Below are 12,459 nucleotides of genomic sequence, written 5' to 3' on the forward strand. Positions count from 1 at the left end.
GGCCTATGCATTGTGACTATAGCTGGACCTTATAAACATGTGAATTTCTGTGGTTCTCTTTCTGGGAGAGTAAATGTCTCATTTTCGGGAAAAATCCTAATCCCTCGTTTCTGAGGAAACCCAAAGTAATTGGATGGCACTTTGACAGTGTCCCTCAAAAAAACAAAACAAAAAAAAACACACCAAAATGTGGTCAGGAAAACAGGCAGATTGGTGTTCTTTGACATCAGCCAAGGTGATTAGAATAATATTGCCTGGCTCCCCTTCCAACACAAACTGACAGATAATTTCATGACGAGGTATAAACAGCGTTCACTATACTGTATATCTCTGAACAGGTTTGTCCTCCCTGTGCCCTTTTCACTGCAGATGATAGCCTAACAGCCAGAGAGAATTTGGGAGCAGATGAGGGACTGCTTCTGTTTGTAATGGTGGGATTATTTCCGAGCAGCGGGGACACACGGACCACAGATGAGAAGGGTATAGCAAGCAGAGGGTGGGAGGGGAATGAAATTGAGTTGAAAACAACAGAGATAGTTGATATCCTGAAAGTCACAGGAGAGGAAAGTTGCAAGGCTGAGTCACTGAGCAGATCTGGGTTGCACTCTGATATGTTAACTGGCTTGTATTTTATAGACCCTTAATATCACAGGGGGTATCCAGTTAATAATTAGCACCTTTTTGTTCTAGCAAACCACACATTACTACACATGACTCTAAATAAGTAAAATGTGTGTATCTGTCGTTGTGTAGGGTCTCCTAGATGTTTTATTTCCTTATACTAAACAACATTTAAACAAAAAAAAGAAAGGAATCACCTGTCTTGATTTTAGAACGGTGTATGTGGAGACAGATTGAAGGGGTGGAGTAACTGATGGAGTTACACCGCCATGGCAACACTGAGCAGTAGTTTCTCAGGCCATAAGGCTGGAAGAATGAGATGGCTTTGTCTTATTGTGATAGATGGCCTTCTTCTCTTCTTCCTCCATTAAACAAGAAGTTTCTTTCAACAAGAAAAGCACAACAGAGCGGAAAAAGCTTGGCGAGACTACAACCTCATTCATTGTTTAAACATAAATACGTTCACGCTGTCATTATTTTCCATTTGTCTTTTCTTTTCAAGATGCTGACAATATTTAAAAAAAGATTGTTGTAAGGAAGCATACGCTCTTTCTCAAGTGTGTGTGTTTATGCTTTGACAGCAAAAATGATCAGAGGCCAGGCCTCGTGATTATAGCTGTTTAAAGAGCTTGGAGGAGAGAGACAGGGAGAAAAATGAAGAATGTATTTGCAAACATAAGGAAAGGCGTATTTGTTAAATGGAAGGAAGGTAGCAAAACCTGTCTAACGGCACATTTCTATGTGTGCAGGGTGTTATCTGTTATGTGTCTACTTGATTTGCCAAAGTTCATCATCACCATTATCATCAGTGTGATTCCTTGACCTCCATTTTTCCTTTATGTATTCACTTTTGAGATTTTGCCTTTCAGTCACATACATTTGATGGCAATTTATTACTTGAAACGCATTCTTCCCACAGTTCTTGGCAAAATGTTCTGGCCAATTTGTTTTTAGATTGCGTTGTGTGCCTCGGGGGCCTTATTGAACCGTGATGTGACAGTTGGACCATCATGTTTTCATACTACCACTACTACAAAGACACCCGCAAGCAAACTGAGTGACATTCCTCTGATGAACAAATGATTCATGAGACTTCCACTCTTCGATCTATTGCCTTCCATGTTGCCCAGTAGATGTGAATAATATTTATCCATTCTGTACAGTATAGATATTTCCTGCCGTATCAGTCAAAGCGTCTTCTTTAAAAGTCACGCTGAACTTTAATTTTAATATGTTGAATGTTGCGTTGTCCATCAACTTCCAAAGGCAACGGGATGAGGTCATCGGCCGAGATGGCGGATTGCGTTCACTGAGCCAAGGAGATACACATAGAGTATATTGAGTTGGCTGCTCTCCCTCCTATCATTCAAATTCCAAGCGAGATGATGAAGCAAATCACATTTAAGCCTATGACTGCTATGTCAATAATTAATAATGATGAGAGGAAACTGATGTGATGTACGTTCTGGAAGTGGAATGGTTCAGTTCCGTGCATGTTAAGTATGTAACCTTGCTGTAACCTTTCATTAATTTGACTTTCAGGACATTGATGAGCTCGTACTTATTTTGCACTCTTTTCTTTTACTTCTTGTCATCACACACCATCTTAAACTCTGTCTTCCTGTTTGCCCTCCTTCTTTCTAGCGGAGTGTGGTGGGACTATCAAGGATGAGCCTTCTGGTCGTATCCTGTCTCCTGGCTACCCGGCTCCATATGAGCACAACCTGCACTGCATGTGGACCATCGAGGCCGCCCCTGGAAGCACTGTTAGGTCTGTTCCTGCTTTCGAGTTTTCTGATTACATTGTTCTTTCCGGGCTTTCTTTCAATCTACCACCTTTCAATATACTTCCAATTTAGCACCCTTTCTTTTTTTTGCAGTGGTATTCATCACTTTCACAGGCTGCTGTGTAATCAATCTTCAGTGAGCTGCTATTGGCCAATAGTTGAGTTACTACTGGGTTAGGGGAAATGCCACCTCAGAGCCTCAAGAAAGTCAAGTGTTTGGCTTTTATGTGTTGTATGCTTTACTTTCCAGAATTTGATTAAATGTAAGTAAGCGAAATCCTGCAAGGTGAGTGGTTTTGGCTGGAGGTTTTTGTTGATACCTTTCCAGAAAATTTGAACTTGAGAGCTTATTCTCCTGCACCATATATTTATATCCCGCTGTGTATATTGTATTGAACAAAGACGTACTCTCCATACGTTTTGAATGGACTGCTAGGCCTGTGGCAACAGTGCCAAGCAGGCTAGATGGGGTTGTATTTCCACGTCTTGCAGCTCATCCTGCAGGATCCCCAGATGTTTGGTGAGTGTGTTGTCAAGCTGCCCCGGGGTATTGATTCCAAGAGGGTTGCGCTGTAAACAGTACACCCCAAAGAGAGGCGCCTGGGATCATTACCGAGTGACACAGTCAGCCTATCAGCTGTGATGGTGACATATTCTTTACGAGCACCAACAGCATTTGGTGCTCGGTTGTTTCATCCGGGTCTATTTGTCTTTCTCAATTGACTCTTCATTCACTCAGCCATGCCTGTTTTGTATTCATACATTCGATAAATGATAATGGTGCATTCATTCGTGTATGCAAATGTTTGTTTGTGGTTGCGCTCATTCCTGTGGCTTTCAGAGGAGACATCAGTTAAATTCCAGCACCCTTATTTTGCCAACGGCACTGATGCATACAGCCAATTATTAAATTAGATGATGTAATTGCGTTTATTGAAACAACTCAGATGTTGTCAGATATCAGATAGACGTAGGCATTGAGTCAGACAGGAAACAACTCAATGTATGGGTCAACCCTTTAAACCAGGTGTCTCAAACTGATCCAGTAAAGGGCCGCTGTGGCTGCAGGTTTTCATTCCAACCAAGCAAGAACACACCTGATCCAACCAATCAAGGTGCGGAGGCAAATCAGGTAGGTGAATAAGTCGAGTCAGGTGTGTTCTTGCTTGGTTGGAATGAAAACCTGCAGCCACAGCGGCCCTTTACTGGATCAGTTTGACACACCTGCTTTAAACCAAAGTGTCACAAGTGCACACTATATTTTAACAAGTGGGTGTGAATGGTGAAGCCTTAATGTGAATGCTGAAGCCTTAACCCTGGTGTTAGTGTTACTCTCTGTCCATTAAGCTACTTAGGGGCTGCAGACAGTCAAGCATTGGTTTGACGCCATTGGAATGGATGGCCATTAGGCCACAAACATTGAGCCGTTAAGGTGTACGGGATGTTTTCAGAATATCGACTGTGTTTCTGCTCTGTCATGAAGCAGCAATGTAAACTAATGTACTTGGAATTATTTTCAATTCACAGCCTCGCATGTATGTGAAGGAGCATGTGGAAGAGACAGCGCAGCCCAACACAATGATGGTTTAAGTAGGAAGTGAAGGCTATAATCTCTTTCTTCTCATAAATGGGATTAACTTTTCCTCAAGCATGGATTGTTCATCATAGTGGAACATTTATGACATCCATGAATCCTCTAAGTGCTTCTTATATACGTTCTATAAATATATTTCAAATCAATGACAAACGAGTCCAATGCTTTCAGACTGCACCGTATACTTTTGTTTCCCTCATACTGCACCATGACATATTCATAATAGGGTAGAGATATGTGTGGTTGTCAGCATGGATCTATTTGTGTGTGCATGCTGTCCCATAGCTTGCACATCTGACATTCCGCGGTCCCTCATGATTTGCTAGTTTAGGTTCATTAGTGCCTTCACTACCTCTGGGTCCCTGGCATTCCTCTGCAAGGTATGCTCCAAATCCATGCCTTTGATCCTACCCACACGATTCATTATTCAGGAGAATTTGCAATGCATTAGCCCAGGGATTGCTCATATATCAAATGATGTAGCTGAAGGTAGCACGCTAATCATGCCGTACTGAGGTTATCCAAGACCAGGTGTTGTGCCGCGCGAGAGCAGACATCCCAAAAAAACCTACAGATTGGTTCGTCGAGAGTTGTTGATGGAAAGAGAGCATAGGTGGGAAGCAGAGATTGGAATACATAAAGAGATGATAACAATATAAAAGGAATAGAAATGACAAGAGAGGCAATGAGCCATTTCACCAATGTAACATTCATTGGTTACTGTTACAGATATCAAAGGAGGGATCTAGGTCACATGCTACACTGAACAATGAAACCATAAGCGTTCATCTTAAAATGTGTGTTTTGCATTTAGTAATAAGCATTCAGTGTAATGTGGGAGCTCCGGTGCTGTTTAACACAGCACTGTGTGAGTTCTGATACTACAATATGTGGCGCTTTGTGATCTTTGTTCACAAGGCATCAGCAGGGCTTACACAGGATGTGAAGAGCTAGGAGGTCATTGTAATGAGGCCCGTCATTGAGTGCTGTCCATAGTACAGTATTGCTCCAGTGATTTTTGACAATGTAACTATCTACAAACATTCACAACAGTCTCTCGAGAGCTGAAAGTGTCTTCAGATCCCAAGCACATCACAAATGGTGCTGTCATAGTGCCTTAGTAGTTGTTCCACTGTTTACTGTCTGAGGACCAGCTCCCGGATTTGTCTCTAGATACGATCCACAGTACTGTCTGCACTCTTCAGCTTAAAGCCAGACTTGTTCAAGTATGATGAAATTTGAGCTTGAAAATAAAATAAAAATAATTCAATTATTTAGGCTGTATTTTCCCTTTAAGGAGCCACACATACCAATTTTCCATTTCAATGCGTCCCACATTTGTGATGCTCCATCACAGAAACGATGCCCTCAGTCTCAAATGAATATGCAAATATATTTACTGATTCTCCCAGCACAAGTTCCATATTAAATGCATTTCCAGTTTGTTTGTGTGAAACAATTTGATGCTTGGACTGTTCAAAATAGGCAGACTTGTGCTCTCTACATTCTATGGGGGCATTTTAGAAATATGGAGTTGCTTTTGGTATTTTTTCATTAAGTTGAGGTTGGAGAAAGATTTGCTTTAGGTGATGGTTAAGAATAGGGTTGAGTGATATGAAGTGTACGGGGAGAATGGATGGTGCAAGTACTGTACAAGGGTGTGTGTGTGTGTGTGTGTGTGTGTGTGTGTGTGTGTGTGTGTGTGTGTGTGTGTGTGTGTGTGTGTGTGTGTGTGTGTGTGTGTGTGTGTGTGTGTGTGTGTGTGTGTGTCTTTTATCTCTGATTCATTTCCCAATTTCACACCTTTCCCTGCCTAAAAATAATTGTGACTGTTCTTTTGTCTGTATGATGACACTGCTCACTGTAATATTACATCATGTGCCTGGCAGTGCATGAACTGGACAAGCTTGGCTGTGTTGCTCGTACTGTCTGGTGTGCTCGGCGTCTTTTGAAGCCCATGGTGCGGATGTGTCTCCTTGATGGATGATCCCACGGGGACAGTCCCACGGAGGCCACATGCACGCTTATTGATGATGGTTAGCTCTCGGTGACATTGCCTTTTCACGCACAATCTCAATTCGTTTTTGAAAAAGCAGGCGGTTACAAGCGTGTTTGTTTGCTCTACGTCTTCCTGCTTCCTCATCCCCTCACACACACACACACACACACACACACCCCCACATACTTACTTATTTATCATCTTCTTGCACACATACTCCGAAGACTCCCCGCAGGAATCGTGATTGCAGCTAGACTGTTTTGCATTCATATACGAGAGTCCCAGCACTCTCTGTTTCTCTCATATGAATACAAAATAATTTAGGCAGAATCAAAAGAGACCTAAGCAATCTTTTCCTTCCCTGTCCTCTCCATCTCTCCTCGTGGCAATTCCTCTGACACTTGATTGAGCTACTTTAAGAAGGGGACGAGTGTAAAGGAGAGCCCCTTAGCCCTAAACTTCAAAAACATATCATAACATCACCTGCGCACACATTTCCTATCCCTTGGTGAGACATCCAGTCATTTGTTCATCCCTTATGTACACCACCCACTCAGCCTCAACCCCCAAGCTGTTCTGTTAAGAGCAGAAGTTGTCTTTAAATGGACTTTCCCCACTGCGAGCTAACACTTCCCTTCCTAGTTTCTCGACAGTAAACAACTTTGGGTAACTAGCAGCGAAGCAGCAGTTGCGTTTGCATTTAACAAAGTGCGAACCTGTGCAAACACCCGGCTCTCTTTTCACTCCCACGTTTCAGAGGCATCCCTGCATCACACAGCAGACTTACAAAGCAAGACAAATAGGGAATGGCCATAAAGGAAGTTCTTTTCTTGCTCCCATCCTGCATCACTCTTATCCTCTCGCCATCTTCTCTTCTTCACTATCTCCTCATCCCGCCCCCCAGCCTTCACTCTCGTGACAAGGAGAGATAGGCTATTTAGATCTTGTATAAAAGGAACCAATTATCCTAACATGCAGCCCACGTCCATCCTATCCATCCGACCGCTCAGCAGAAAACCCGCCATCCTTCAGAGCTTCCTCTGCTCTCCATCAACCTCTTATCCTCCTGCCATCATCCTCTTCTTCAAGCAGCCAAGCAATGATTAACGCCGGTCTTGTTTTTGTTCCCTCCCTCACCTTCTGCTTCCCCTCAAAGTGTGTCTTCCTTTCCACCCACCTTTCCATCTTCCCTTTCGCACGTAAATCTTGAAGCAGAACATGATGCCATTGGGTGTCTGACAGTCCTGAAGGTTGCATTAGCACAAGAGATCAGTCAGCACATCAGCATGGATCCAACCCATGACCAGTGCTCAATTCCAACCAGAACCATCTTTCACTCAGTTACATCCTCAATTCTGTCTCCACACACATACATGTGCAGCCATGCTGTACGTACTGTATGCACTATAATAATCTATGCAGGAAAGCACACGCCGGTATATATATATTATAAAATATGCTCCTTTTGTTTTACTCGCACTGGCAAATCCCGTGAAACACCTCAGCATCTCCTGTCTACGGTGTGGGGAAGTGGAGCATAGGTAAAAGGATCATAGTACCTGAGGGTTTCATAACAGTGTTTGCATAACAAGCATCCAACTGCCTGAGGCACTTACATGACAGGGATGGAGGCTATTGAACAATCTTTGGTATTAGCAAGGACTTCCTAGGGTGGCAGTGGGGAATTCACACCACACCGTCACCAGAATGTAATATTCTTCATCATACAGTATAAAGCTCTATTATACCTGGACTAATATTAGACTTTTGGGGATGACCACTGCAGAACACCTTTTTATTAGGATTTGTTTTACCTAAGGGCCTGGCCAGGTTTAGATAAAACAACAATGATTTTGTTAATTCATAACAGATAATTTTGATAGATATTAACAGTAAATATATCATCTGAAAAAGGTTTAGCGCCGTGTGCTTGAGAGCCGCCGAGAAGAACAGCTATCTTCTACATGTCAGGGCCAGTTGCTCTCTCAGTAGTAGTTGCTAAAGTATCACTTTCACACCCACGGTTTGTTGGATTCAAACCACTGACCACAATTGGGACTCTTTACTGCCCAGAGCTCAGAGGAGAATAAGCAGGTTTCTCTATCTCTTCTATCTCAGCAGTTATGTTATTATTATGTGCAAAGTTTCATTCACAGCTTTGAATGATGTCTGTATATCAGATGGTATCACTTATGTTTCAGAGAATATTAGCATTAACTGAATAGAAACATAAATAAAGGCTACAAGTGCCTTCGTTTGTGCAACCCAATACATTTCCCTTGAATCCTCAACTGCACTGCCTCTCAGAGATAATGTGGTTAATGTGTGAACTGTATGTATGCTCGTCTCTCTCACTGCAGCTGTTTAGCAGGCGTGGACGCGCATGTTCAGCTGTGTGATGCACCATACCCTTCAAATATACCTCTCAGTGTGCATTTATGTGAATAGATCCTCATGCGCCTGTCTGCATCCATTTGTTTTATGTGCACTTCTTTCACAGGCATTACAACAGGACTTCTCAAGTAGGTTATGTACAGTATCCAAACACACACGGCACATTGCTGCGTTGCCTCTGGCTGCTGCTCACACATCATATGGGGATTCGAGTCTGACACCAATTATGCAGAAATGGTGGAAACTTGTTGCTAAACCCCGCATATCAGTGGGTTGCTGTTTCTCCTCTGCATCATCTGTAGCTCAAGGCTCTCTCGCTGTGTGTGAGTCTGTGTAAAGGCGCTAAAAAAAGCAAGACAAAAAGTACCATGATGGTTACCAGTCGACATGTTGACAAAATGACTATTGGATAGATATATAATAAGATAAGCTCCAGCAAAATGACAGAATAAACAGAGCTCTACAGGCTCTCTTGAAAAAGAAAATGTAAGTGCTGCATGAGCATCATATTAATATAAGTGTTTTTATTTTATACTAAAACTGAAATTATTGAAACATGAAGGAGAGTCAAGAATTTGCTTTGGGGCAAAAGGCCTTTCATTGAGTTGTCATAATGAAATCATTTTCATAATAGATTTTTATGTGAACTCTTTAAATCATTTAGAAATCATTTTGAAGTCAAAGCTATCATACATTTCCATAAGGTCGGGATGCCTTTGTTGTATCAGTTTGTCACGGTTAAAAGAAAATGTTTTCTGTGTGAGGTGAGTCGAGTTCAGTTGATTGAGTCAATTGTTTTTCTTTCATTCGAGTGCACCTTCATCTCGGCACATTCTCGCTATGTTTCTCTAATTTCAGAGGGATGCAAGACAACAATGTGTTTCAGATAATAATACAAAAAAATCAAAGGCATAACTTAAATGAGCTGACAAAAATGTTTTAATCATTTCTTGAAAGTATTTGAGACTTTGAAGAACACAGTTTGTCTTTAAATAAGTCCTTTATATTGAGTGGCCCATGTCAACATTGCCATCAGTCTCTCATGTGTTCTATAATACCATTTGATATCCTTTTAGTCCTGCTGAGCCTTTCCAAAACACATAATTACACATGCTCACACTCGAGGCTCCAGGCAATCTATCATTATAAATCCACGGCATTGGTGCTAGCACACTGGCAAACACAAACACGCGTACACCACTACAGTGCATTTCACATCCAATGGACCACCAGCTGGCTGACAGCTGCCAGCGCCAAAGTGAAGGGTAGATATTTTGACAGCATCATCTTTCTGATGTCTAGACTGAAGCTATTAAATTCCGCGGTAGACGTATCTGCTTGACTGACATTGTGGAACATCCATTGAATGCTCTGAATCACTTGAAAATCTCCTCCTTTATACTTGATCTTAGACGCATGTTTGTCTTTTAATCATTTCTTATTGTCTCCTTTAATCACATTGTGTGTATTAAGTATTAAATTAATATTCAGTAGTTTGATTTAATCCAAGTATTTCCTCCTCTTTGCTCATCATTTTAGTTTCCATATAATACAAAGAAAATACTGAATATTGATAGTAGCATTTTTCAAAAGATGCAGGATGCAGAGATACCTTTTTTTTTTTTAAACCTGCATTATATAGACCTCGGTTACAATTAACTTCCATAAAAGTCTACGTACTGTAATCTGAAAAAATAAGCCTTTTTTGTCCGGCTAATGTTGGTTTCTGCAAGCCTGACTTGTAATGGGGGATGTGTGTGGATGAAAGCCAGAGGGAGTTTCATCTATCAACTGTCCACTAAAATATCCTGTCTTTGTCTTTAACAGTCTGCATTTCCTGGTCTACCACACGGAGGAGGTCCACGATGTGCTCCGTATCTGGGACGGGCCCCAGGATGGAGGCGTCCTGCTGAGGGAGCTGAGTGGCTCAGCGCTGCCCCCGGACGCCCATAGCACCTTCAACACCGTCAGCCTGCAGTTCACCACAGACTTCTTCACTAGCAAGCAGGGCTTCGCTCTGCAGTTCTCCGGTGAGGAGGGAGGATGAGGAAATGTTCACATGAACCTGGGTTAACTAGCAGGAAAGTAACTGGCTGTAGCCACATGCTGTTGTTGATGATTGAGTCTCCTGTTGCTCCTTCAGTCTCCACTGCGACCTCCTGCAATGACCCCGGGATGCCGACTAATGGGACCCGTGGCGGTGACAGCAGGGAGCCGGGAGACCATGTGGTGTTCCAGTGTGATCCTGGCTACATCCTGCAGGGGGCCAACCGGATCACCTGTACAGAGATCAACGGCCGCTTCTTCTGGCAGCCAGACCCTCCGACATGCACAGGTATGAGCACAGCATGCGATCATTAGTTATGGCTAATCACGCTGCATGGATTACAATCACAACTAGCATGAATGTTGTCAAATACTACTATTGCAGTTTGTTTTATTCATAAAATACATCCATTTAAAAAATGAAATAAATACAGTTTATGTTTAAAATTCCTGTGTGTAAACTTCAGACATTTTGACTGTCAACCGGTAAAGACAGAAGACAGCACTATACAATTATAATATATTGACTGCATCACCTCTCTTTGCTGGTCTGAATCAGGTAGACAATATAGATTCCTAACATGATTACTTAACAGACTCCTTAAGTGAATCTTAAGTGGCAAACCCGATTGGCGTGTTCCCTAGACGTTTCCTGAAGTCACTGCAGCAGACAGAGAGATTTGATTATCCCGTCTCTCAGTAGCAACACGGACCTCTCAGGCAGACCTCTACTCTTTTAGTCTTTCCTTAATATATGATCACACTCGGTGCCCTGCAAAAACAGTGGGAATTAACATTGTCAACTGAGACCTTGTAATTAGCCACCTTGTTTAATTAGTGCTTAGCTTAATTAGTTTGATCATTTCTTTTTCTGAGGGGTTGGGCAGGACAGTTGTCTGGCAGCTTCAGGTGCAATTATGGTAAGCGGTGTCAATGGGCATTAGCTACGTCTCGATTAGGCGTCTGCCATGACTATTTGCTACGGGGAAGCCATATAGCACATACAATGGGAGACTATAACAGTTAAAACGGTTTATTTGCTACTTTGAACGATGACTTTTCTTTAAACCGTTGGAAACGATGCAGCTATGCAACCTATTTGTTTTTGTGTGCTTTCCTACCATTTATTCTCTTTTCTTGTGCTGTTAAAGTTTTATATTAGCAGTTCTGTTCAGTTCAGTTTTTAACAACATAGTAAAAGCAATTATTATTTTGAATGGAAATTATATGATATACCATTTTTAGGTTTTTGTGCAGGCTTTTGAATGATATACAACAGCTGAAATCTGGTGTTCTGGCTGTTTTGTGATACATTTCCTCCTCTTCGTAGCTCCCTGTGGTGGGAACCTGACAGGTCCGAGTGGGCTGATCCTGTCTCCAGACTATCCTGAACCTTACCCCCATGGAAGAGAGTGTGACTGGACACTTACTGTCACAGAGGACTATGTCATCGCTCTCAGCTTCAACCAGTAAGCTTCACTACCACACTCATTGCAAAATGTCTATTTATTTCTAACCTATTTCATACAAAAATACAAACACAATAAGTGTCCACGTATGTTTAATATATTTCCTATTACCTCTTATAATAAAATGATGATTTTTTTTATTTTTAATGATGCCTTTAAGTGTGTTTTTTGTCTTCTTATAACTCATGTGAGCTGCAAATGTTAGTCTAAGTTTCATCTCCACGTCTTTAACTAGGTTCAGCTTGGAGCCCAGTTATGACTTCTTACATATCTACGATGGGCCCGACTCCCTCAGCCCCTTGCTGGGTAGTTTTTATGGCACAGACGTTCCAGAGCGCATTGAGAGCAGCTTGAACACGCTCTTCCTGGCTTTCCGCAGTGACGCATCCCTCAGCAGCAATGGATTTGTACTGCAGTACACAGGTGAGCACCTCGTTGGTAAGAGGAGGTTGATAGACAGCAGTTTGGCTAATTGGACTAACTATAAAGCTATCAGATTTTGTGTGTCTCTATGCGAGCGTTTTTCATCCTTAGTTTTTCATCTCCAGC

At 42.1% G+C, this 12,459-nt stretch overlaps 1 protein-coding gene across 1 annotated transcript in view; it reads left to right on the forward strand.

Moving 5' to 3' along the window:
• Window positions 1–12,459, forward strand: part of csmd2 (CUB and Sushi multiple domains 2) — a 230,847-nt gene that overhangs the window by 142,950 nt on the left and 75,438 nt on the right. Inside the window, exons 26-30 of the mRNA XM_084032112.1 lie at window positions 2,266–2,392; window positions 10,223–10,425; window positions 10,539–10,730; window positions 11,772–11,910; window positions 12,146–12,333. Coding sequence (XP_083888238.1) covers window positions 2,266–2,392; window positions 10,223–10,425; window positions 10,539–10,730; window positions 11,772–11,910; window positions 12,146–12,333 — 849 coding nt within the window. The remainder of the gene's footprint in view (window positions 1–2,265; window positions 2,393–10,222; window positions 10,426–10,538; window positions 10,731–11,771; window positions 11,911–12,145; window positions 12,334–12,459) is intronic.

This window comes from Eutrigla gurnardus (genome assembly GCF_963514095.1).
Source record: "Eutrigla gurnardus genome assembly, chromosome: 17".
NCBI lineage: Eukaryota > Metazoa > Chordata > Actinopteri > Perciformes > Triglidae > Eutrigla > Eutrigla gurnardus.